At 39.9% G+C, this 27,574-nt stretch overlaps 1 protein-coding gene across 2 annotated transcripts; it reads right to left on the bottom strand.

Moving 5' to 3' along the window:
• Positions 1-1,236: 1,236 nt before the first annotated feature.
• Positions 1,237-11,904, bottom strand: LOC128523661 (histone-lysine N-methyltransferase PRDM9-like). 2 transcript variants are annotated; one of them, XM_053495720.1, is made up of 7 exons: positions 11,893-11,904; positions 11,259-11,337; positions 9,616-9,766; positions 7,892-8,163; positions 6,412-6,479; positions 6,063-6,253; positions 1,237-2,859 (listed from the first exon to the last, which is right to left on the bottom strand). In XM_053495720.1, the coding sequence occupies exons 2-7, from the start codon at positions 11,325-11,327 to the stop codon at positions 2,045-2,047; spliced, it is 1,566 nt and encodes a 521-aa protein (XP_053351695.1). In that variant the 5' UTR covers positions 11,328-11,337; positions 11,893-11,904; the 3' UTR covers positions 1,237-2,044. The 2 variants fall into 2 exon arrangements, with proteins under 2 accessions (XP_053351695.1, XP_053351694.1); XM_053495719.1 differs by having other exon boundaries at positions 11,733-11,896.
• Positions 11,905-27,574: the final 15,670 nt, after the last annotated feature.

Here is a 27,574-nt window from a genome sequence, read left to right as displayed (position 1 = left end):
ATTCACATTATACACTGTGTGACTGTGACCATACCTAACTGCCATCTCTCCTCTTCTTATCTTTCCCCCCCTTTCTTTTTCCTCTCTCCTCCTGTCTCCCCCTTTCACTCTTTCTCTCTCTCTCTGTCGAGCTACACATGTCGTTCCTGAGCTGCCAGTGATCCAGACTCCCTCTGCCCTCCGGACCTGTCTGACCCATCCTGGTGCCCCGCTTCTGGCTGAAGATCTCGTCACATGGATGCCCCGTGTGTTTCTCTAGATGCGTCTGGTGTCTGGGAATGATTCTCTCTACCTAGAAAATGGTTCTGGCCTTGACTGGTGTTGGCAACTGTTTCTCTGGGGACTTGACAGTTCGATAGTTCATGACTGGAACTTCTTACAAGTCTACCTGGGTCTTCAATAACTACCTGGACTCCATATTAACATCAATTAACATCAGCTATTATAGCTGAACTGCCTCCCACCCTACACACTGTATAAATGCAGATCATTTACTGCTTTCTGTTTCACCCAAATGAGGATGGGTTCCCTGTTGAGTCTGGTTCCTCTCAAGGTTTCTTCCTATTATCATCTCAGGGAGTTTTTCCTTGCCACTGTCGCCCTCGGCTTGCTCACCAGGGACAAACTAACCATTTTGATTCATACAAATTCACATTTCATACAAACTTAAATAATTCTTTTGACTGTGTAAAGCTGCTTTGCGGCAATGAAAATTGCTAAAAGCGCTATACAAATAAAATTGAATTGAATTGAATCTAGACCCAAAAAGGACAATGTTGCCTTCATCAGTCCACAAAATATTGCACCATTTCTCTTTAGGCCAGTCAATGTGTTCATTGGCGAACTGTAACCTCTTCAGCACGTCTTTTTTCCAACAATGGGACTTTACTTTGGCTTCCTGCTGATCATTTTATGGACTTCTTTGTACGTTTTCCGATCTCTAATCAACTTTTAAATCAAAGTACATTGTTCTTCTGAACAATGTCTGGATGACCCATTTTACTCTGATTTTCAGAGAGAAATGCACAGGACAACCTTTTCTGCATTAATCCTTAAATAAGAGGAACTTGTTTGACACCTGTTTTTCACAGAATAACTTACCTACTTCCAATTGAACTCCACAGTTTTTTTGAACAGACTAATATTATTATTTCTTCACTTACATTAAATAATACATTTAGCAAATTTGTCTTCATGTTGTGATTCAAAATAGAATGTGCAGGGTGTCCAATGCGATTATGTAATTTAAATTGAAAGTTATTATCTGCATATGGAGCTTTACTCACTTTTTTCAACACACTGCTATTATTTTGAACACCACTGTGTATGGGGTGATTATGGAAAACATTTGAGTGTCTGAAGAATCAGGAGGACTACCCGAAATTTTGTTCCTGAGGGGAAGAACATTAAAAGCTTGCTTTGGTAATAAGGAACTCACTTGACCACATTTCAGAACATCCTAGGGTATCAATCACAGTTTTTCTTTTTTTGGAACACTAATTCCACAAACCTACCTGCCAATGAAAGCGGACTCCTAGATGCAGACAAGTCTGAGAGCATTTTTACCATCACCTAGTCTGGTCTCCCAAGGTGACCAAGAATCTTACAAGGTGATATCAGGAAGAAACCCCAATGGACAGATAGGGCGATGAGATTTGGCTGTCTACCAGGGCCAAGTGCTTAACTAAAGAATGCAAAAATAAGCTTGTCTAAAATGAAACAGGGTTTGAGGTCACATGTTCTCAGAACCGACTGTATCTAACACTCAGGTATAGTTGACACATGAAGAATTGAAACAATGGGCAATAAGACTTACTTAACAAAATAAAAATTATGATACTTTGTCACAACCACCTAATGTCAAAAGAAAACATTTCTAAAAGTATTTTAAACATAACTACTGTATGAAGTTACATATTTAGCAAAAAAAAATGTATGTCTTTTTATGCTGTAAGCGGGGTAACTTCGTCTCTCTGGTGTAAACACGTTGGTGTTGTTGGAGAGTACTCACTCGAGTAAAATTTTTCCCACACTCTAAGCACTGTTACGGCCTCTCTGCTGTGTGTAGACCCAGGTGATATTTAAGGTTACGTAGCTGAGTAAAACTCTTTCCACACTGTGAGCAATAATACTTCTCTCCTGTGTGAACGCGTTGGTGTTTTTTGAAAGTACTGTCGTCAGCAAACCGTTTTTCACACTGTGAGCACTGATACGGTTTCTCGCCAGTGTGAATGCGCTCATGTCGCTGGAGATATCTCTTGCAAGGAAAACATTTCCCACACTGTGAGCACTGATATGGCTTCTCTCCTGTGTGAAGGTGCTGGTGTCGGGTGAGATTACACTGCTGAGTAAATCTCTTCCCACACTGTGAGCAGTAAAATGGCTTCTCTCCTGTGTGGAGGAACTGGTGGTTTTTGAGAGTACCTCTCTGAGTAAAACTTTTTCCACACTGTGAGCAGTGAAATGGCTTCTCTCCTGTGTGAAGGAACTGGTGTTTTTTGAGATAACATCTCTGAATAAAACTCTTTCCACACTGTAAGCAGTGATACGGCTTCTTTACCGTGTTAATGCACTTATGTGATTTGAGGGCATTCTGATCAGCAAAACTCTTTCCACAATCTGAGCAGTGATGAATTTCTTTCTGTACGTCATTGTGAGAACTGGGAGTATCAGATGATATGGGCTGACTGGAGCCATTTGAGGAGTAAGGAAGCTCATGTTTAATCTCTTCTGATTCCCCCAGTTTCAGATACTCTTCGCAGTGACATCTCTGGATGTGTTTGTCAAGACCAATTTGAGTTGCATAGGAAAGAGCACAAGTAGAGCAAGAAAAGCTTCGCAAGAGAGTGTTGTTTAATTCTGTAGAAGTAAAAGCAGAAAAAAAAATTATACATTGAACACAAAATGTAATAAGATTAGATTCAGATATGTAATGTACAGTGACAACATTACCCTAACAAAAAAAAAGAGTGTTTGAGATCAAACAAAATATACTCATTTGTTGTCCAAGTAACCAACGGATAGGAATGATTGGACCTGGGAACAGCTTTGATTGTGTAAAGATTCGTGAGGCTCAGGATCACCAACATTAACTTGTACGTGATGTTGTACTCATCTAACTACAAGTGGCATTTCATTTTACACAAACCATACTGTTCCTAAAACAATTTTCAAAAATCATAATCTGCTACATCTGCTGCAATATTTTTATTATAATTGTGTAAAGATATGTTAATCACTCAAGATCATTTAAATGTAATGGCATTCCTATAAATGTCTTTGTTAATCATAATCTATCCACTCACAATATTTTAACATTCTTACAGTTTTCCACTGTAATCACCCCTCTATAAAGGCCCTGCCAAGCGTCAGACTGGTGAGTAAGGTATCCTGGGGGCTTCCACATGATTCTTTGTCTCCATCTCTCACATCAGACTTCTCTAGACAAAAAGATACCCAACACTGGAAGACATGCCAAGTAAAGGGCTGCAGAGAACCCTCGACCACCTCTTTGGCATCCCACCATCATCCTCGACCGACCACAAATCAATATAGTCAGTAAAGGGCCGAAGATTGCACTGCCTGCCCTTCCACAAGACTTCCACTTTCCATCCTGGCACCCTTCTGAATTGTTCTAAATAAAAGAGCACTGATCTGTGACCTTTTCCACCGATCTGTGTTTTCTCATATCTGTGAGGCACTTGTTAGGGCCTGGTCTAGGTTGGGCCGTAACAGGAATAAAAAGAAAAAAAATGGGATGAGACTAGATGATAGTACTGCGTTTGCCCAGTGTTTATTTACAAAAAGTGAATAAACAAATCACCAAAAGTGGCTGTGAGCTTCAAAAGCCGACAAGGCCAAAATAATAAAATTCCCACTACTAAGTCCCCACCAAAAGAAAAGAAACAGAAGTACAAAAATACTACCCTTACTAACCACTAACACTGAAGTGGGCAGGACCTTTAACAGTAAAGGAAAACACACACCCATTCCACCACCAGCAGAGACAAAAGCACAGAATACAAATATACTCTATATAGTAACGCAGTGGAATGCGTTCCATTCACGTTGGTGCTGAGAGGCTGCACATGGGTCATCGTTGGGGAGCTCCACTCTAACCCATCCTTGACGCAGAAGGTACTGTCACACTAGCTCACCTGGCAATCATCCAACAGGATGCGCGGCTATGATCCCATTTCAACTGTATACACAGGGCTAGTGCCAGGTGCAACAAGGAGAGGAGGTGACCTTGGCTCAACAACAAGAATTAAATGAGCTAATAAAAAAAAGCAACTGGGGCTCACCCACCTCTTGCGGCACTACATTAAAACCCCACCATGAGCAATTTTCGGCCACTGACCACATTGAGCCCCTGAGGTGCACCGTTGTGCCGTCAAAGCCAAAGTGTCCAACTAATTTTGCAATGGCCTCACAGTAGATTCTACTAGCTCCTGGTCCAGTCCTATCATCATATTTTTGTTGTTGTTTTTGTCAAACACAGTTCGACACATTCTTGCTACCATGAATGCATGACTTCATGGACCGGCTGAGCCCCAATTAATTTTAACTATGGACCTCAGAAAAGGGTACTAACAAGTAGTCCTTACACCAGCGGCTAAAGAAAAAGAGCTGTTCAGCACAGAAATTGGCAACATAGGGTCCTCCCTGTGGCTTATGGTCAACCAGAAAAATGAAGTGGATTACAGAAACAGAGCCTGCATTGCAAAAACTAAAAACCCACTTTACCAGTTCCCCAATTTCTTCTAAACCCTGACTCTGACCACCGATTTCTGATGGATATGGACGCTTCAGGCCTAACACAGTCCTCTCTTAGGACTTTGATGCAAAAGAACATCCCATCCTGTCTGTGAGCAGAAAACTCACACCAGCAGAAAAACACCACATGGCAGTAGAGCGAGACACCCTTGCCATCAAATATGCCATAGCAGTGCTACATAACTGCCAGGATTGCACTTCATGCTGATCACAGACCATATTTCCTGCAGTGGACAGTAAGGGCTAAAGACCCTGACCCTGGCATGACCCAGTGGTTTCTCTCACTGCAGGATAACTCCATCATCCTGCACCAGTCAAGGGCTCAATAAAGTAATGCAACTGGACTTTCCAGATGCCACAGATTCCTCTCAATGCTCACTACAAGCTCTGAGCTGTGGGAGTAAATTGTTGCTGTGACGGCCTACACCTTTATTCATCGACATGCTCCCTACGATGTTGAAACAGATAGGAAAGTGCACATTCAGCACCAGGGCCAGCTGCTCTACGTACGATAGATTGAGGTGCCAAAAATCACCATGTTTGGCGCTGCATGTCCCCACATTGTTCTGCTGTCATAATCCCTTTACAAAAGGACCATCATATATCAGACCAGTGAGTAAGGTATTCTGGTCCTCCTCGCTCATGACTCTTTGTCCCCTAGTATCTTACTTCAGATTGGACCAGTCGAGCAGATCCCCGACACCAGGAGCCAAGTTGTGTAGTGGCTACTGCTTACCCTTGACCACCTTATGAGCTTACTGCTTACCTCCTCGTCATCCCCACCTTCAGCCTCAGTTGACCTTGGTAGTTGACCCTCAGTTGACCTTTGATAGTGTCAACAGCAGAACTGTTGACACCATCAAAGCCCCAGAGGTTGCACCGGCTGCCCTCTTCACTCACCTTTTTTTTCACAAATTACACTAAACCTTGCACCCTTGCCAGTTTTTCTAAATAAAAGAGCACTTTTTCCACCAATCTGTGTCTCCATGTGCCCATGTCTGGCTCACTTCACCCTGTTAGCTTTACATTATAGCAGGTGACAACGATTTTTCATATGATAAGGTCCCTAAATATGGACAAGTTTCCAAGCAATGCTCTTAAACCATCGCAATCATTAAGTATTGACTTAAAATTTCTTGATTTATTCAGCTATTTTTTTCCTAATAACTTCTTCTAGGGTAAAGGTGCAGATCTTTATCACCTCTTAAGAGCTATAGTCAAGCTGCACTTTAAAACATAATTGAATAGAACTGAAGTGATTTGAAGTAAGTAGGAACAGACTTTACCGTTCGTGGAGGACTTTTTGTTCCACAGGTAGTCAAAGGCAGGACTGAGTTCTTTGGCGTACTCCACTTCATACCACACTAAGAGCTCCTGTCCTGGGTTAATGGATCGACAGCACCGATACAGAATTCCACCTTGATATTGAAATGCCACAAGATTCTGTTTTTCATCATTACGAGTGCAATTCACATACCTACAAGAATTCGGCAAAAAGGCAGAAAATATTAAAACTCATATCATAGTCACAGACCGAGAGAAAGAATGCGCCAAATGGGTAGGAGGAAAACAAGTTTATTCAAAAAGCCTTAGAAGCTCATTAAAAAAAAAACCAACGACTGGAGCATTTCTCACCTCATCCAATTTGAATAAACTTCTCTTGCACCGTCTATGTATTCTTCACACTGCCTGCTTCTGTAGATCTGTAGAAAAAACACACATTTCCATTTTCTTCTATAAATCAATCAATGCCTCAAAATTAAATAAGTTGTGCAGGCACTAAAATGACGATTTAGGAGAAATTGTTCTATTATCATCACATAATCAATGTATTGTTACGATTAAAACATTTAAAACTAACAATACATTTTAACTAGTCATCTTTTAAACTAGTCAATTAACTCAAAAATCAGGTGTATTAGAGGCATCAGGTTCGTTATGAAGGAAAAAGTTCAGCATGGAGGTTAATTACAGCACTGCCTTCGTCTTCTCCTCTTCAAGTCCAGTTTACACTAACAAAAAAGTTGTCCTATTTGACGTTACCGCATTTCTTTTCTATTTCTTCTTTTGATTTCTCAGGTACAAAAGGGAAATAAGTAGCAAAAAAATGGTATCAACCAAAAATTTCACATCCTTACTTGTCATGGATTAATCAGGAAGTAACTTTCTCTGCGTTTTATAATAAATGACTTCACCTTTGTGCTTTATAATCATATTGAGTATATGTTTGTAGAAAGGAGCACGGCCTGAATAGGTCTATACCACTGGATTCGTAAATGATTATTAGACACTTCATCTGTGCGTCACTACAAGGCTTATGGTCAAGCATTATGGTTGGTCTTCTCAGGCTCTTAGCTGTGTTTTACCTTTTATATAGCTGAATACTGATGTCATTGTGAATCAAAACTCTTAAATATACACAATAAATCGGTCACTACTAAAAAATCCCTTTTTCCATTAGTTTGTTTGTCAGCATATGGGTTAGGATAAATTAGATAAGGGTACTGTGTATGATTATAGAGACTGCTAAGACTTATATTAACTTGTTAAAAAAGGAATATAACTGGGAACTTGAAGAGACAGGTTTTCTTTTTTCTTTCATCAACTCACAAAGAGATAGCAATTTCAGAAATTAAATACACATTTCCACCCTGCATGTTCACAACGTTCTTTAGTTACAAACATCCATTTAGTTTCTATTTTTTTACATGAGAATTAATGCAAAGGAAAGTTCTACTTCCAGGTTTATTGTCTCTGACAAAGAAAACCTGTGCTGCCCAATCAAACCTGTATATATTAAATATATTTTCCTTGTGTTTTGGGCTCTAAACAGAAATCTCTAAAGACTCCCAACATCTGTCTGTTCTGTCATTAATCAGGTTTTGTACTAAATCTTAATCATGCATTTGCCAAAAGTGTTTGCAAGCTTAAGTTGAGTTGCATTGCTCTCGACCTCGATATACAGTATCACTGACGTAGATTCAAAGATTTCTCTCAAAGTAAGAATTTCATTTGTAAAAAATGGGGACAATTCTGCTGATTAAAAAAAAAATAATAAATTGCATGCATTAAAATTCTAATCCATCTAATCTAAAAATCGAATTCATAAACTCACCACCCAGGAGTATCTGCTGTTCTTGGCTTCCTCTCGGTCTACTAGCTCTCCCTGGTAGGGTCCGAAATGTGCACCTACTGGAACAGTCTCCCCCTTATTAAACACCCCCAGACCTGCATCAGGAATACTGGACTTTTGAATCTCTAGTCCAGGAGGAAGAGTTAGTCTGGCTCGGTCAGAGACGCCCATGGGAACAGGAGTATCAGGGATGAAGAGAGGCGGGCCATGAACCTCACACTTGTTGAAGAACACAGATTTGCAAACCTCACAATCTGGGAGTAGAGAAAACACAATGAGAAACAATGATGTCATATGTTTCTGGATATTTAAGATAAATTAAAATCATGAATAAATTAGCCTAAAAAATCCTTTTGGAAATGAACATGGAGCATCTATGTACTGCACTCATCTTCTGTGCAGAGAGCAGGAGGTGTCCATCATGATACAGGACACAACACAACATTACACAAGTACTCTATGAACTGTATAAGTTAGACTACAGAAAAAAATATTGTGTTATAAAAGACTTTATTTAAAAAATGCCAATTTATTGGCAGCCCCAACGACTTTATGATCAATTAATTGTCTACAGAACAACACAGTTTTTGACCGAATCAAAAAGTTAAACTCATATTCTACATTCATGACACATAAAAGTATTTTATGAAATAAAACAATAAAAAATAAAAAATAAAAATAGTAGGATCTTTCCTCCAAGATGATTACATACAGAAATGTCTAAATTCCAACTTCTATATTTATTTCTAATTCATGCACTTAATACCCAATCGAGACTTCTTCAGTATGAATTACTCCATCAGTGCAGCACGGCATGGAGGCGATCAGTCTGTGTAAAACTGGTGAGGTTTTATTGTTGACCAGGTTGCTTTAATAGCAGCCTTCAGCTCGTCTGTATTGTCAGAACCGGGTGTTTCTCATCTTCCCCTTGATATTTCTATATCATCTTCCCAGAGATATTTCTATATGGTTCAGGTCAGGTGAGTTGGCTGGTAAGATCATGGTCAGAAAACCCGTTAGTGGTAGTTTATGAAAAGGGAAATCAGCATCTTGGTAAAGCTTGTCAGCAGGCGGAGGGTCTAAAACATCTAGACTAGTGGTAGACTAGTGTCTTGATTTTTGACTTGATAAAACACAGTGAACCAACACCAGCAAATGACACGGCACCTGAAACTTCACGCTGGACTTGGATTCTGTGCCTCTCCACGTTTCCTTTAGAGTTTGAGACCTTCATTTCTAAATTAAATAGAAAATATGCTTTTATCTGAAACAATGAATTTCAGAGGACCCCTGAGCAGCAGTCCAGTTCTTTCCTCCTGAGCCCTGTCTCTGGTTCAGAGGTGGCCTGATACAAGGAAAGCAATAACACGATGGCATGACCTCCCTTAGTAATTCCTTAGTTTTGCATTTGGAAGAACTTCGTAACATCAGGTAGTTTACTCAAGACACTTTCTCACCAGTTATTACAAACCTGTGTCGTGTTCTGGACAAATGTCAACAAGTCAGCATGATTGTGGGGACAAGAGATCCACGGTATTTATACTGCATGAACGGTAATTTAATCAAACTGGAAATATAACAATTGTAAGTTTTTTTTTTTTCTCGAGCTGTAAGCTGTAATCATTAAAACAAAAAAAAATTGAATGAATGTAGAATATATAAGAGTTTTACTTTTTAAAATGAATTACGGAAAAATGATGTTTTACAGAGGTAGTCTTTATGGTCAGGATCTTCCTCTTTAATGCAGATATCTTCAGGTGTGTTGTCGAGGTTGTCTTCGTAGTCATTGTCCTCTTCTTTTTTCACACAGACTTCTGTCTCTCCATCTGAGGTCTCCATTTTCACATCCTCACACAGCTAAAAACCAAACAAGAACATTGATTCAGAAATATGATTAAAATTAAAATTTTCGGTTTCATTTTTTACTCCTCATTATGTGTCATGAATCAAATTCAAATCAAATTTAAATTTTATTTGTTACATACACAGTCATACACAGTACGATATGCAGTGAAATGCTTATACGACCGCCAGTGACCTTAAAAAGAGAATTAAAACCTATAATAAGAAATAAATATGAATAAAAGAAATAGAAAATTAAATGTAACTAGGATAAAAAAAGAAATTAAAATGGAAATATACTGTACATGAAAATAGAAATGTATACTGTACATAGAACATTTTTTTAAAACATGAAATTTGGCGAAGAAAGATGGTGTGCAAATGTGCAAAAAGTGACTTATGAAGGTGCCCTATTAAAGTGTCTTTGTGCAAAGGTCCAGAATGTAAACATAAAGTAAGTGTAGATGTGTGTAAATGTGTCCATAGTGTCCATGGATGTTAAAAGATTGTACTAGATCTGCATGGTGATGTGGTTGAGAGACCTTATGAGGTCATAAGGTTTAGTGTGATTAACAGAACAACTTGAAAACTAGCAAAGAAACGAGGAAGAAAAACACAAACAGTGGCCTGTTCAAATCCAGTCGTGGGGGCCAATGTCCGGCGTCACTTACTGAACCGTTTAACAACAATTAAAGGGGAGGGACTTATGATGGAACATTCAGCTTCTAGTCATTTTAAACACAAAGATTGGTTTCCAATCCCTGGAATGCCCTGGACACTGGTCTTCCAGGTCTGGATTTAAATAGACTTGTAGTATTAATAGTGGTGAAAAAAAAATAAATTCAGCTATGAATCTTAATTCTGCTTCTGTTACGTATCGCCACACTGACTCCAAAAGCGATTTTTTAAAAACTATTTAACATAAAGATGAACCTGTCGATCGGTCAGAATCGTCTGTTTTTGAGTGTGATTGTCCGATTGACCGATGATCAGCCTTAAATATAAACCATTCTATACCGAGAGCAAAAGCTTCCAGGTGACGCAACAGAAACACATTTTTATGGCATTACATCGAATAAGTGCGCGTGAAAAGTCTCCAATCTGCCTTTTTCTCCAAACTCAGTGAGCTAAATAATAATTACGGCGGATGATGTAACAGAGATATGCACTTCTTTTAAGGTAAATATTGAACTCTTGTATTTGATGTTAGTTTGTTGTGTTTAAATGCTACGCTTGGGTTTTAAGTGAGAGAACTAATGTAACATTTATTAACTGATTAAAATTTATTAAAAGTTTAAAATTGTAACAAAATCAGGGGAAAATATAATATCGAATCAGGATATTTATAAAATCTTGATAGTTATAAAATCGCAATATTAATGGAATCAGCACCGAGATATCGTGATAATATCGTATCGGGAGGTGACCGCTGATTCTTATCACTAATTATTATAACTAGTTTATATTTTATTATACTGTAGTAACATAACTCATCATTAAGCGTTACCTGTGAGAGAGGAGGATCGGGAACCTGAGACGTCCTGAAGAAGCGCTGTGTGTCTCCCTCTGTACTCATTATAACAGATCTAAACAAATCATAATAATAATAATAATAATAATAATAATAATAATAACAATAATAATAATAATAACAATAAGAAGTAGATCTGACGTTTTTATAGAAAAGAAATAAAATGTTTGCAAATAAATAAATCTCCTAATTTAATTATCTAATTTTATACACATTGTTTCTCTCGTGATTAGTGTAAACTGGCTGTAAAGAGTGAATTAGATCAAGTTAAAATTACTGAAACACAAACAGAAACACAGCGATAAGGCCGAACTCCAAACGCCCACTACCGGGATAAATAGTGCACTACATAGAGCGCATATAGCATTACGTCATATTAACTGTAGTGCACTTTAACAGTGAAGTCGAGCTCCATTTGAGATTCGGCCTCACCGCTTCGGATCAACTTACCTTTGTGTTTAAAGCACAGCGAGCTTTTAAATCCTCACAAACACACAATAGATTGTTTTGATATTTAACTCCATCACATTTAGCGTTAACTTCAAACTTCCAGTTGTGTTCATGTGTTAAAGAGGATCAAACGAGTAACGGTGTTTGGACAAGCAGTTACCTGAAGCGTGTCTTTTTCGTTGGAGTTTTTTAGCGGTTGGCGTCTCTGTTTAAAGGCGGCATTACCGCCACCTACTGGACCGGATGGTGAAGCAGAGGGTTAGCAGGAAATTCGTTTCTTAATAATAAAAGTGTCATTTGTGCCCATATACCCTTATGATTAATGCATATTTCTTAACACCTTTTAAACTCATTTCCATAACCTCTTATTCCAGGATATGTCCACTTTTCAGGACAAAAAAAATGCGTCCGGCTGTTATTTCTAAATTAAAGTTGTTTTTTTTTTTTTTACAATTAGTTTTCCTTTTTTGCAGTCGTCATTAATTGTATGCTTTTTTGCATTACTTCTATGTTTCTCTTTAGAGAATGCCTTGTTGCACCCCACCATTGGTCAGTCATGTACAAACACAAACATTGAGACAGTGCGTCTCAATTCCTCAGAACTACGGCAACAGCCAAGGGAAAGAGCGGCAGCTTACCGGTCAGTGGGTAGCACATGGCTCCTAAATAGTGTATAAGATGCCCAAACACAAATGTAAATTCACAGATAAATTACAAAGAAAATTCCTGTGTTTTCGACTCGGCCGGGATCTGTTTGTAGCAGAATGCATGATCTGCAAAGCTGTCCTGTATGTGTCAGTGTCAAATTAAGGTGCTAGTAACCTAGAAGTCAACATTTACCTTTAGGCTTTTGGCAGAAGGTCTTATCCAGAGTGACTTACGAAAAGTGCTTTGACGTTTCTGTCACTGGATATATACAGTGGTGTGAAAAACTATTTGCCCCCTTCCTGATTTCTTATTCTTTTGCATGTTTGTCACACTTAAATGTTTCTGCTCATCAAAAACCGTTAACTATTAGTCAAAGATAACATAATTGAACACAAAATGCAGTTTTTAAATGATGGTTTTTATTATTTAGGAAGAAAAAATTCCAAACCTACATGGCCCTGTGTGAAAAAGTGATTGCCCCCCTTGTTAAAAAATAACTTAACTGTGGTTTATCACACCCCGGTTCAATTTCTGTAGTCACCCCCAGGCCTGATTACTGCCACACCTGTTTCAATCAAGAAATCACTTAAATAGGAGCTACCCGACACAGAGAAGTAGACCAAAAGCACCTCAAAAGCTAGACATCATGCCAAGATCCAAAGAAATTCAGGAACAAATGAGAACAAAAGTAATTGAGATCTATCAGTCTGGTAAAGGTTATAAAGCCATTTCTAAAGCTTTGGAACTCCAGCGAACCACAGTGAGAGCCATTATCCACAAATGGCAAAAACATGGAACAGTGGTGAATCTTCCCAGGAGTGGCCGGCCGACCAAAATTACCCCAAGAGCGCAGAGACAACTCATCCGAGAGGCCACAAAAGACCCCAGGACAACATCTAAAGAACTGCAGGCCTCACTTGCCTCAATTAAGGTCAGTGTTCACGACTCCACCATAAGAAAGAAACTGGGCAAAAATGGCCTGCATGGCAGATTTCCGAGGCGCAAACCACTTTTAAGCAAAAAGAACATTAAGGCTCGTCTCAATTTTGCTAAAAAAACATCTCAATGATTGCCAAGACTTTTGGGAAAATACCTTGTGGACCGACGAGACAAAAGTTGAACTTTTTGGAAGGTGTGTGTCCCGTTACATCTGGCGTAAAAGTAACACAGCATTTCAGAAAAAGAACATCATACCAACAGTAAAATATGGTGGTGGTAGTGTGATGGTCTGCGGTTGTTTTGCTGCTTCAGGACCTGGAAGGCTTGCTGTGATAGATGGAACCATGAATTCTACTGTCTACCAAAAAATCCTGAAGGAGAATGTCCGGCCATCTGTTCATCAACTCAAGCTGAAGCGATCTTGGGTGCTGCAGCAGGACAATGACCCAAAACACACCAGCAAATCCACCTCTGAATGGCTGAAGAAAAACAAAATGAAAGTCCTGACCTGAATCCTATTGAGATGTTGTGGCATGACCTTAAAAAGGCGGTTCATGCTAGAAAACCCCTTAAAAAAAGCTGAATTACAACAATTCTGCAAAGATGAGTGGGCCAAAATTCCTCCAGAGCGCTGTAAAAGACTCGTTGCAAGTTATCGCAAACGCTTGATTGCAGTTATTGCTGCTATGGGTGGCCCAACCAGTTATTAGGTTCAGGGGGCAATTACTTTTTCACACAGGGCCATGTAGGTTTTTTCTCCCTAAATAATAAAAAACATCATTTAAAAAATGCATTTTGTGTTTACTTGTGTTATCTTTGACTAATAGTTAAATGTGTTGGATGATCAGAAACATTTTGTGTGACAAACATGCAAAAGAATAAGAAATCAGGAAGGGGGCAAATAGTTTTTCACACCACTTTTATACTGGGTTACTAGGTTACTTACTAAGTGCCAATCAGTCAAACACAGTTGAGAAGTGTTATTTTTTTGTAGGGAGTGGGGATTAGTCCAAGTGTCGGACTAATATGTCTTAAGTCATCGTTTGAAGATTTTAAAAGACTTTGCTGTATGGACATTGAGTGGAAGTTCGGTCCACCACCTAGGTGCCAGAAAAGAAAAGCGTCTAGATGAATGTCTTCCTCGATCCCTGAGAGATGGTGGAACGAGGCAAGCAGGGCTGGAGGATCAGGGGGAACATGCTGCAGTGCAGGGTGTGATTAGAGCAGAGCTGTAAGTGGGTGCTGGGCCCTTTTTAGCTTTGTAGGCGAGCATCAGGGTTTTGAATTTGATGTAGGCAGCTACAGGAAGCCAGTGCAGGGAGCGGAGAAGTGGCATGGGAGAACTTGGAACGGTTGAAACGAGACGTGCTGCTGCATTTGGATCAGCTACAGAGGACAAATCATGAACAGAGGCAGACCTGCTAAGAGTGAGTTGCAGTAGTCCAGTCTTGAAAGAACAAGGGACTGAACAAGCACCTAAATAGCCTGTAAAGAAAGAAATGGGCAGCTTCTTTTGATGTTGTAAAAAAAAAGGACTCAACAAAAGTGATTATGGTTAGTTATGTGTGGGGAAAATGACAGATAGTTGTCCACATTAACATTAAGATTGCAGGCAATGGTTGAACGAGTAATCTGATTGTTGTCCAGTTATCACAAGGTCTTGACCTGAGGATGAATCGTCAGGGATGAACAGCAGTTTATGATGAAAGATGTTTACCAGACATGCTGTGATCTGGGAGGAAACCTGAGTGTCTGAGCGAGGAAATGAGAGAATACATTGTGTGTCATCGGCATAACAATGGTATGAAAATCTATGCAATAATTGACCCTACCAAGAGACCGGGTATAGAGAGAGAACAGAATAGGACCAAGTACTAAGCCCTCTGTGACACCAGTAGAGTCTGCATGGGGCAGATGTGGATCCCCTCCATGTCACCTCATACGACTTATCTTCTAGGTAAGAAGCAAACCATTGCCACGCTGTTCCAAAGATTCCAAGGCTTTTAAGAATGGATAATAGAAGCTTGTGGGTTCACTGTGTCAAATGCTGCACTAGTTAAGATTGCTGCACTAGTTAAGATTGCAAACGGCTTGTTTTTAGCTTCGGACCAAGGCTGCATTTCAATACTAGTCTTGCTTGATCTTAGTGCTGCATTTAACACTATAGATCATAATATTCTCATATATCGCTTACAAAATCACATAGGTATTTAGGGACAGGCATTAAAATGGTTTAGATCATACCTGTCTGATCGATACCATTTTGTACATCTAAATGAAGAACTGTCTGGTGTAATGCTAGTGAAATATGGGGTCCCACAAGGGTCAGTTTTAGGACCTCTTCTGTTCTCAATATACATGCTTCCCGTGGGTAACATCATTAGAAGACATGGGATTAGTTTCCATTGTTATGCTGATGATACCCAATTATATATCTCAACAAAACCAGACGAAATACCTGAGTTGTCTAGATTAACCGACATAAAAGATTGGATGACCAATAACTTTCTTTTACTAAACTCAGACAAGACAGAGATATTACTCATCGGCCCAAAAACCAGCACACAACAGCTTTTACATTTCAGCCTGCGTTTAGAAGGATGTACTGTTACTACCAGCTGAACAGTAAAAGACCTGGGCGTAATATTAGACAGTAACTTGTCCTTTGAAAATCATATTTCCAATATCACAAAAACAGCCTTTTTCCATCTTAGAAATATCGCCAAACTTAGGAGCATCTTATCCGTATCTGATGCAGAAAAGCTAGTTCATGCATTCATGACCTCCAGACTGGACTATTGTAATGCATTACTAGGTGGTTGTCCTGCATCCTCAATAAACAAGCTTCAGTTAGTCCAAAATGCAAAGGGATAATTTATTTAGGTAAAATAGCAAAGGAATGGGTTAAAGGAAGGAGGACAGAAAAAAAGGGGAAGGGATGAAGTGCACGTGCAGATCCGAGGGTTGTGCCATGCTGGCATGCAGGCACACAGCCGGCGAAAGGTGGCGGTGGGCAGAGTGGCAGAACGGAGACAAAAGTTGAACTTTTTGGAAGGTGCGTGTCCCGTTACATCTGGCGTAAAAGTAACACAGCATTTCAGAAAAAGAACATCATACCAACAGTAAAATATGGTGGTGGTAGTGTGATGGTCTGCGGTTGTTTTGCTGCTTCAGGACCTGGAAGGCTTGCTGTGATAGATGGAACCATGAATTCTACTGTCTACCAAAAAATCCTGAAGGAGAATGTCCGGCCATCTGTTCATCAACTCAAGCTGAAGCGATCTTGGGTGCTGCAGCAGGACAATGACCCAAAACACACCAGCAAATCCACCTCTGAATGGCTGAAGAAAAACAAAATGAAAGTCCTGACCTGAATCCTATTGAGATGTTGTGGCATGACCTTAAAAAGGCGGTTCATGCTAGAAAACCCCTTAAATAAAGCTGAATTACAACAATTCTGCAAAGATGAGTGGGCCAAAATTCCTCCAGAGCGCTGTAAAAGACTCGTTGCAAGTTATCGCAAACGCTTGATTGCAGTTATTGCTGCTATGGGTGGCCCAACCAGTTATTAGGTTCAGGGGGCAATTACTTTTTCACACAGGGCCATGTAGGTTTTTTCTCCCTAAATAATAAAAGACATCATTTAAAAAATGCATTTTGTGTTTACTTGTGTTATCTTTGACTAATAGTTAAATGTGTTGGATGATCAGAAACATTTTGTGTGACAAACATGCAAAAGAATAAGAAATCAGGAAGGGGGCAAATAGTTTTTCACACCACTTTTATACTGGGTTACTAGGTTACTTACTAAGTGCCAATCAGTCAAACACAGTTGAGAAGTGTTATTTTTTTGTAGGGAGTGGGGATTAGTCCAAGTATTGGACTAATATGTCTTAAGTCATCGTTTGAAGATTTTAAAAGACTTTGCTGTATGGACATTGAGTGGAAGTTCGGTCCACCACCTAGGTGCCAGAAAAGAAAAGCGTCTAGATGAATGTCTTCCTCGATCCCTGAGAGATGGTGGAACGAGGCAAGCAGGGCTGGAGGATCAGGGGGAACATGCTGCAGTGCAGGGTGTGATTAGAGTAGAGCTGTAAGTGGGTGCTGGGCCCTTTTTAGCTTTGTAGGTGAGCATCAGGGTTTTGAATTTGATGTAGGCAGCTACAGGAAGCCAGTGCAGGGAGCGGAGAAGTGGCATGGGAGAACTTGGAAAGGTTGAAACGAGACGTGCTGCTGCATTTGGATCAGCTACAGAGGACAAATCATGAACAGAGGCAGACCTGCTAAGAGTGAGTTGCAGTAGTCCAGTCTTGAAAGAACAAGGGACTGAACAAGCACCTAAATAGCCTGTGAAGAAAGAAATGGGCAGCTTCTTTTGATGTTGTAAAAAATAAAGACTCAACAAAAGTGATTATGGTTAGTTATGTGTGGGGAAAATGACAGATAGTTGTCCACATTAACATTAAGATTGCAGGCAATGGTTGAACGAGTAATCTGATTGTTGTCCAGTTATCACAAGGTCTTGACCTGAGGATGAATCGTCAGGGATGAACAGCAGTTTATGATGAAAGATGTTTACCAGACATGCTGTGATCTGGGAGGAAACCTGAGTGTCTAAGCGAGGAAATGAGAGAATACATTGTGTGTCATCGGCATAACAATGGTATGAAAATCTATGCAATAATTGACCCTACCAAGAGACCGGGTATAGAGAGAGAACAGAATAGGACCAAGTACTAAGCCCTCTGTGACACCAGTAGAGTCTGCATGGGGCAGATGTGGATCCCCTCCATGTCACCTCATACGACTTATCTTCTAGGTAAGAAGCAAACCATTGCCACGCTGTTCCAAAGATTCCAAGGCTTTTAAGAATGGATAATAGAAGCTTGTGGGTTCACTGTGTCAAATGCTGCACTAGTTAAGATTGCTGCACTAGTTAAGATTGCAAACGGCTTGTTTTTAGCTTCGGACCAAGGCTGCATTTCAATACTAGTCTTGCTTGATCTTAGTGCTGCATTTAACACTATAGATCATAATATTCTCATATATCACTTACAAAATCACATAGGTATTTAGGGACAGGCATTAAAATGGTTTAGATCATACCTGTCTGATCGATACCATTTTGTACATCTAAATGAAGAACTGTCTGGTGTAATGCTAGTGAAATATGGGGTCCCACAAGGGTCAGTTTTAGGACCTCTTCTGTTCTCAATATACATGCTTCCCGTGGGTAACATCATTAGAAGACATGGGATTAGTTTCCATTGTTATGCTGATGATACCCAATTATATATCTCAACAAAACCAGACGAAATACCTGAGTTGTCTAGATTAACCGACATAAAAGATTGGATGACCAATAACTTTCTTTTACTAAACTCAGACAAGACAGAGATATTACTCATCGGCCCAAAAACCAGCACACAACAGCTTTTACATTTCAGCCTGCGTTTAGAAGGATGTACTGTTACTACCAGCTGAACAGTAAAAGACCTGGGCGTAATATTAGACAGTAACTTGTCCTTTGAAAATCATATTTCCAATATCACAAAAACAGCCTTTTTCCATCTTAGAAATATCGCCAAACTTAGGAGCATCTTATCCGTATCTGATGCAGAAAAGCTAGTTCATGCATTCATGACCTCCAGACTGGACTATTGTAATGCATTACTAGGTGGTTGTCCTGCATCCTCAATAAACAAGCTTCAGTTAGTCCAAAATGCAAAGGGATAATTTATTTAGGTAAAATAGCAAAGGAATGGGTTAAAGGAAGGAGGACAGAAAAAAAGGGGAAGGGATGAAGTGCACGTGCAGATCCGAGGGTTGTGCCATGCTGGCATGCAGGCACACAGCCGGCGAAAGGTGGCGGTGGGCAGAGTGGCAGAACGGAGCACGCGGAGGCAGCGCACCTGCATGAGGATCAAAGGGCAAAATTCCAGTGTCCTGTTTAAAGTACCTGGGGCGCGTCACATTTCCCCGCTCGCATGCCACTCTGTCCTGCTCCACCACATCACGTACTTAGAGGACTTAACTCCGTGCCTTGCTTTTATAATGCGGAGCCCCAGATCCTTAATTATCGCCAGCCAACGGCCTCTGAGTGGCGCAGTGGTAAAGTGCTCGCCCTATCATCCGGGGAGCGCTGGTTCGAACCCCGGGTGATGCTGTTTTCCTCTCACAGCCGGAGGCACAGAGAGAGCTGATTGGCCGAGCTCTCTCAGGGGGAGGGATGAGACTCGCGCTCCCACATTAATCAATCGGGGCGTCTGTGAGCTCACGCACGCGGAAGGAGCGGCTAGCGCTTTCCTCCGAGTGTGTTACTCCGCCCCTAACGGTGCGTGAGCGAGCAGTTTGAAAAGATGCGGTCGGCTGACATCACGCGGTTCGGAGGAAACACGTCTGAATGGTAGTAGCCTTAATGTGGGAGCCCCCTAGTGACGGGGAGGAATTGGCCACGACTAAATTAGGGAGAAAATTTGAAAAAAAAAAAAAAATATATATATATATATATATATATATATATATTAAAAAAAAATTAAAATTATCGCCAGCCGGCCCGAATAGGTAGCTCTGTTACATACCTGCTGCCTATCTAGGAAGCCTACGGAGTGAGAGATAAGCGATAGTAGATTTGGGCGCACGCCCATCAAAGGCGCACGTCGTGACATATCGCCCTACGTAGTTTAATCAGCGCTCAGCTGCACCCATAAAGTTAAACAATGTGTTGGGGAAAAAACAGCAAGGAGACTGACTCTGACCATTTTAATACACACACACACACACACACACACACACACACACACACACACAGCAGATCAAATCGCCATTAGCACGTCCCTCCCCCAAACAGCGCAGCGTTTACTTACATCTAAACTGAGTCATTTACATTAGTCACTGATCAATAGCTCATGATACATACATATAAACAATTTATTCATATAGATGTACCTGTATTATATGGAAAGTTACAGGCTTTACTCCGATAAAGAGCCGTATAAAAACAGTGGCAGCTGGCACACATAAAAAAAAGCAGGATTATTTGTTATAGTCTAAATAAAAATGCTTTTATAAATGTGGGCTATTGTTATCTACTTCAAATATTTGTTAATTTAGTTTAAATTATGTTTGGGCTTGGGCTTTTGAGCGTCGTGATCCTGCTCTTTAATTTACGTAGTCTAATCAGCGCTCAACCGCACGCATAAAGTTTTCCAGAGCACACCGGCAGAAGTAGACTAATGATTATGAATGCTTCGGGGAAAAACAGCAAGGAAACTTACTCTGACCATTTTAATATTTAATTGATAAATTAGTGATTTCTTTGGTTTCAGCTGTGCTGATGGTGATCATGTCATCTTGTTGTCTCCACACCAGTGAACGCGCCTACAATTCACTTTTCATACGAATTACATAATCTAATAATTTTTATTTTTAAATTTTTTTATATAAAAGCAGATATTTCGCTTGCTATAAGTTCACCGAAAACAATACAGAACAGCGCACCCTGTTTACTTTCTTTATTTACAAAATCATAAAGTTCTTTCGTCATTGTGAGCGCACCTAAATAAAAGTAAAGTCTTATAAAGGCTGTGAAGCTTATATAGTTTTACTATATAGTTTTTGCACATTAATCTGAATGTTTTAATTTTATGGTCGTTGAGTTTCATTTATTTCATAAATATGCTACAAATTTAAAGAACACAAAATATAAGATGACGCAAGACCCTACACGTGTAGCTTTCCTAATTACACATAAAATCTAAAGGCTCAGTGTGTTAACGTTTACGTTGCTTAAATTCGATCCTTAAAATATTTAAATTAATTTTAATTAGAAATTAGTACTGTAATGTTACTATTGTGATTATGAATTTGTTTAATTACAGTGTTTCACATGATTTTATCTACAACTACATGCGGCTCTAAACGAGCTGCGGCTCATTAAGCCTGGGGGGAACGAACTGATGCCTAAGGCGTCAGTCTGTAGTTATATAGCACCACTCAGCGGTAAAAGCTAGCAAACGCACAAACCCAAATGCAGTCGCCGTGCACCGTGACAGTAAAAGTAACATACTGCTTGCCACCTACTGTATGTCTCAGCAAAATCAGATGAGCAGTGGTGTTCAAATTATTCTCATTCATTACTTGGGTACAAGTATAGATACTAGGGTTTAAAAAGACTTCTTTAGAAGTTAAAGTATCAACTCAAGCTTTTTACTCAAGTAAAAGTGTAAAAGTACTGGTTTCAAAACTTCTTAAAGTATAAAAGTAACGTTAGGGGGAAAAAAGAATTAAGGGTAAAAGCTTAGGATGTGCCACGGGCTTATATACTGCACTAACACCTCATTAAAAAAAATGGGTTGTTTTTTTGTCGAATTTTTTAACGGCCATAGTGCTTTGGGATACTGTATATGGCAATTGAAAAATAATGCATTTTAGTACAATGCAAATACATTAAAGAACCATATATGTGTACTCCTGAGCATCAACATGTTTCATGGAGAAGAAGATATGATAACTAGTTGCCTATAAGTATTTTAATGGTGCAAAAAGTCAAACTTCAGAGGCGTGTCATCGGTAACCTTTATTGGAATGTAAATGTACATCCAAGCTTAGCTGCAGGAATCTGTGAGGGCAACATACAAGAAAATTAGTGCACCCACGGCAGGCTTAGTAACAATTACTCTTGTATGGTTGTCTACAATAAACATAGTGCTGTCAGAATTAATAATTAATCCAAGTGATTAATAAAAATTGGTTGTAGCATTTCGCTCGAACCGAAAATGCTATTTTATTCAAATGTCCTTGCTAGAGTGTGTGACGTGACGTCATGTGCATGTGCGATGGATCGCGTACCCACCAATAGGGTGTCGGAATGGTATGTTTATACTTCTCATTTAACCATAATCAAATTCGCTCTATCCGGATGGCGCAATTTATCTGGATGTTTTTCTTTTGCTTGTTTGTTTTTTTGAATGACAAGCTGAAATAAAATAGGAGTAACAAGGCTATTTTTAAAATGTAAGGAGTAAAAAGTACAGATAATTGCGTGAAAATGTAAGGAGTAGAAGTAAAAAGTCGGCTGAAAAATAATTACTCCAGTGCAACAGTAAAAGACCTCGATGTGATTATAGATTCCAGCCTTTCATTTGAAGCTCATGTAGATTATATTACCAGTATAGCCTTCTTTCACCTCAGAAATATTGCCAGGATAAGAAATATAATGTCGCTAAATGCAGAAAAACACGTTCATGCTTTTATCACCTCTAGGTTGGACTATTGTAATGCCTTACTGTCTGGTTGTTCAGCTAGATGCATAAACAAGCTTCAGTTAGTCCAGAATGCAGCAGCGAGAGTCCTCACTAGAACCAGAAGATATGAGCACATCACCCCTATCTTATCTTTACTTCATTGGCTCCCTGTGAAATTTCGCATTGATTTTAAAACACTACTTTTGACATGTAAAGCATTAAATGGTCACGCACCGCAGTATCTGAGTGAACTGCTAGTGTCTGCAGGCTGCTTGTCAGTACCGCGTATTATGAAAACTAAGGCTGAGGGCAGAGCTTTTTCTTACAAAGCCCCAACGTTATCGAATAGCCTTCCAAATAGGGAACACAGACACAGTCTCAGTGTGTAAGGATTTCTTGAATTTTGGTGGACCTTCTTTTGTCTACTCAGTGCTCAGCCTGTATTCTGCTTGTCCCGCCTGGCCAGGGAACCCCTCAATGAAACACACAGAAGTCAGTGCTCAGTGAGACGTTCAAAGTTTATTGTGGGAAACAGGAGTACTGTATATATACGCACACACACAAAGAACCAAAGAAAAAGTGGATGCAGGAGTGTTTACATCCGGTCTGGAATGTTTTTAAAAGATATGGTGAAGAAGAATATAAATTTAGGAGTAGCTCTGCATTTACGAGCATTTAACAGTTTTACGACCTTTAATATAAACCACTATAGAATGTGTTTATTAAAAGTGCAGCTCATGTCGTGGGAAAAGGAAGAAAAACATGCTGTTGTCACGCTATTTAATCAAGCATTTTTTTATAAATAGAATTACCTTGGGTAAAGGAGCAGATCCGGGGGACTCATGGACGTAGAGTATTATGGTGAACTGGTATGTTTGGATGCTGTCTTCCCCACTCTCATTGATCACTCAGGTTTGCTGACGGTGAGGTGATTGTTTGCTTTACATCTCAGTTCCCCCTCATGTTTGTGTTTCCTTCTGACTCTCCCTTTTAGTTATGCTGTTATAATTAGTTCTGCCGGAGTCTCTGCTTGCACTTTACACTAAATATACATTCACATTATACATTGTGTGACTGCGACCATACCTAACTGTTATCTCTCCTCTTCTGCTCTCCCCTTTTCTCCTTTTCTCCCCTCTCTCTTCCCGCTCTCCTCCCTCTCTTTTTCCCTCTCTCTGTCGAGCTACACATGTTGTTCCTGAACTGCCAGTGATCCAGACTCCCTTTGCCCTCCGGATCTGTCTGACCCATCCTGGTTCCCCGCTTCTGGTTGAAGATCTCGTCACACAGATGTCCTGTGTGTCTCTTTGGAATGCCTCTGGTGTCTGGGGAAGGTTTCACTCTACCTAGAAGACGGTTCTAGCCTCGACTTGACGTGGCGAGGACTTGACGTTGCCGCAGTTGCTCGATAGTTCAGGACTGAAATTTCCTATAAGTCTACCTGAGCCTCCAATAACTACATGGACTCCATATTAACATCAACTTACATTAACTGTTAAAGCTGAACTGGCTGCTATCTAACACACAGTATGAATGCAGATCAATTCCTGCTTTCTGTTTCACCCAAATGAGGATGGGTTCCCTGTTGAGTCTGGTTCCTCTCAAGCTTTCTTCCTATTACCATCTCAGGGAGTTTTTCCTTGCCACTGTCACCCTCTGCTTGTATAGTTAGGATTATTGAAAAGGTTGTTTTTCATCAGGTAAACAACCACTTAAACTCAAATGAATACCTAGACAGTTTTAAATCTGGTTTCCGTACCATACTACATACTAATAGAAAGACTGGAAAACTGGGTCGGGCTTCCTGGGATGGTAATCAAATGGTTCAGGTCATACTTAGAAGGGAGAGGTTATTATGTAAGTATAGGAGAGCACAAGTCCAAGTGGACATCCATGACATGCGGAGTCCCACAAGGCTCATTTCTTGCCCCGTTCCTGTTTAGCCTCTATATGCTCCCTCTAAGTCAGATAATGAGAAAGAACCAAATTGCCTATTACAGCTATGCTGATGATACCCAGCTTTACCTAGCCTTATCTCCAAATGATTATAGCCCCATAGACTCCCTCTGCAAATGCATTGATGAAATTAACAGTTGGATGTGCCAGAATTTTCTTCAATTAAACAAGGAGAAAACTGAAATCTGAAGGTGAATGCATACCTTCACTCTAGGGGTCAGATAACTAAAAATCAAGTCAAGAATCTTGGGGTAATTCTGGAGACAGATAGAGCTTCAGTAGTCATGTCAAAGCAGTAACAAAATCAGCATACTGTCATCTTAAAAACATTGCAGGAATTAGACGTTTTGTTTCCAATCAAGACTTGTCCATGCCTTTATCACCAGCAGGGTGGATTATTGTAATGGTCTCCTCACCGGCCTTCCCAAGAAGACCATTAGACAGCTGCAGCTCATCCAGAATGCTGCTGCCAGGATTCTGACTAGAACCAGAAAATCTGAGCACTTCACACCAGTCCTCAGGTCCGTACACTGGCTTCCTGTAACATTTAGGATAGATTTTAAAGTACTTTTACTTGTTTATAAATCACTTAATGGCCTAGGACCTAAATACATTACAGATATGTTCACTAAATATAACCCTAACAGACCACTCAGATCGTTAGAAATACCAAGGGTTCACACAAAACAAGGGGAGTCCGCCTTTAGCCATTATGCTGCCCACAGTTGGAACCAGCTTCCAGAAGAGATCAGATGTGATAAAACATTAGTCACATTTAAATCTAGACTCAAAACTCATCTGTTCAGCTGTGCATTTATTTAATGAGCACCGTGCTATGTCCGAACTGACTACACTATTTCATGTTTATCTAATATCTTAAACTGTTTTATTGTTATTTTAAATTGTGTTTTTATTAGTTTTAATTAATCTTTTTTTAATTAAATTTAAATTGGTTGAAAGTTTTATTGCAATCTGTTTTTATTTTTATTTCAAATGAAATTTTAAAGTTTTCGTTAAAAAGTTTTATTGCTATTATCTTTTATTTCATTTTATGATTATTTTGTTATCTTCTATGTAAAGCACTTTGAATTACCATTGTGTATGAAATGTGCTATACAAATAAACTTGTCTTGCCTTGCCTTGCCTTGGTCCAGCAGCTTTACGTGGGTTGACTCTGTGTAGAGTTTTCCTCACATCAGCTGTAGTGAGACACAGTACCTGTTCATTCGGAGGAGGGGTGGTCTTACTCGGCGTCACATTGGTTTGCCTGTCGAACCGAGCGTAGAAGTTGTTCAGCACATCTAGAAGGGAGCCGTCACCATCACAGGCAGGTGATGTCGTCCTGTAGTGGGTACAACTCATTTCCTTGTAAGCCCTGCCATATGCACCGTGTGTTACCGCTGTCCCTGAAGTAGCTGCGGATTTTCTGCCCATGTTTAATTCAATTTAATTCAGTTTTACTTGTACAGCACTTTTAACAATTGGTATTGTCTCAAAGCAGCTTTACACAGTCAAAAGAATTATTTAAGTTTGTATGGAATTTTAATGTGTATGAATCAAAATGGTCAGTTTGTCCCTGGTGAGCAAGCCGAGGGCGACAGTGGCAAGGAAAAACTCCTTGAGATGGTAATAGGAAGAAACCTTAAGAGGAACCAGACTCAACAGGGAACCCATCCTCATTTGGGTGAAACAGAGAGCAGGAAATGATCTGCATTCATACTGTGTTTTAGTTGGCAGGCAGTTCAGCATAACAGTTGATGCTAATTGATGTTAATATGGAGTCCAGTTAGTTATTGAAAACTCAGGTAGACTTGTATGAAGTTCCAGTCATGAACTATCAAACGGTCAAGGCCTCAGAGAAACAGTTGCCAACACCAGTCAAGGCCAGAACCGTCTTCTAGGTAGAGAGAACCATCCCCAGACACGAGACGCATCCCAAAGAGACACACAGGGCATCCATGTGACGAGATCTCCAACCAGAAGCGGGGCACCAGGATGGGTCAGACAGGTCCTTATGGCACGAGGCAGGGTACACACTGGACAGGGTGCCAATCCATTGCAGGGCACACACACTCATTCACATACTACAGGTGATTTGGGAACGCCAATTTGCCTAACCTGCTAGTGATGGAAAGTTTGAATTATATCAATCCGTTCAAAATGAACAAATCTTTTTTTGAGTCATTTCGTTCATTTCATTCTTTTGATCAGAAATAAATTAAAATATAAATGCGTTTTCAATAAAAATCCCCCAATACGTCTACATACACAAATTTTGGCTATAGTTCCGTTATGAAAATATTACAATGTAACTAAGGACATATTATAATAAACAGAATAAGCAGCTCACCTCTCATATCTTCCAATCTGAGTCGTTTGTTTTTTTAAAATCTATTGCACCGCACAGCGTCTATGGGAGTCACGTGTCAAAAGAACGAATGACTCAGGACTTGAAGACCCACTAGCACAATCGTTCAATACTGTTTTTTTGTGTACTGCACTGCATAGCGTCTATGGGAGTCACGTGTTAAAAGAACGAACGACTCGAGACATGAAGACTCATTGCTGAGAATTATTCAATACTGTTTCCTGTATATAACATACGGATGTTTTGCGATGCTTTGCGCATGCGCGCCCATTAGAAAATGAACGCATCACTCTCCGAGACGATTCGTTCATCTGAGTCATGTTAAAGATTGATTTAAAAAAACGAATCGTTCATGAACAATAACTCCAGGTCAATAAGCTGCATGTTTTGTTAAAAAAAAATTGCTTTCCCTGATTTTGAAACAGAGCAAAAAATTTCAAGTGCTTGTACAAAGACTGAAGCAACTATTAACGCTGTGAGAGCACCACATTTGACCAACATAGCTCTGGAAGACATGACTTAGTGTGGTGTTTCTACTAATGGAAGCAATCATTTACATTACGGCATGTGGCAGAAGCCCTTATCCAGAGCGACTTATGAGCAGTTGAGGGTTAAGAGCCTTGCTAAAGGGCCCAAAAGACAACTTGGAGGTTGTGGGATTTGAACCTGGGACCTTCCGAACCATA

This window comes from Clarias gariepinus, chromosome 5, assembly GCF_024256425.1.
Source record: "Clarias gariepinus isolate MV-2021 ecotype Netherlands chromosome 5, CGAR_prim_01v2, whole genome shotgun sequence".
Taxonomy (NCBI): domain Eukaryota; kingdom Metazoa; phylum Chordata; class Actinopteri; order Siluriformes; family Clariidae; genus Clarias; species Clarias gariepinus.
The sequence above is the reverse complement of the archived record's forward strand: the minus strand, read 5'-3'. Positions and strand labels throughout refer to the sequence as shown.

Bases quoted from the DNA above. Each gene is read 5' to 3' on its own strand.
- LOC128523661 (XM_053495720.1), bottom strand. From the start codon at position 11,327: ATGAGTACAGAGGGAGACACACAGCGCTTCTTCAGGACGTCTCAGGTT. The intron at 8,164-9,615 runs GTAAAACATCAT...CTCTACTCCCAG, and splicing joins TGACCATAAAGACTACCTCT to ATTGTGAGGTTTGCAAATCT. The intron at 6,254-6,411 runs GTGAGAAATGCT...GAATTCTTGTAG, and splicing joins GTTTATTCAAATTGGATGAG to GTATGTGAATTGCACTCGTA.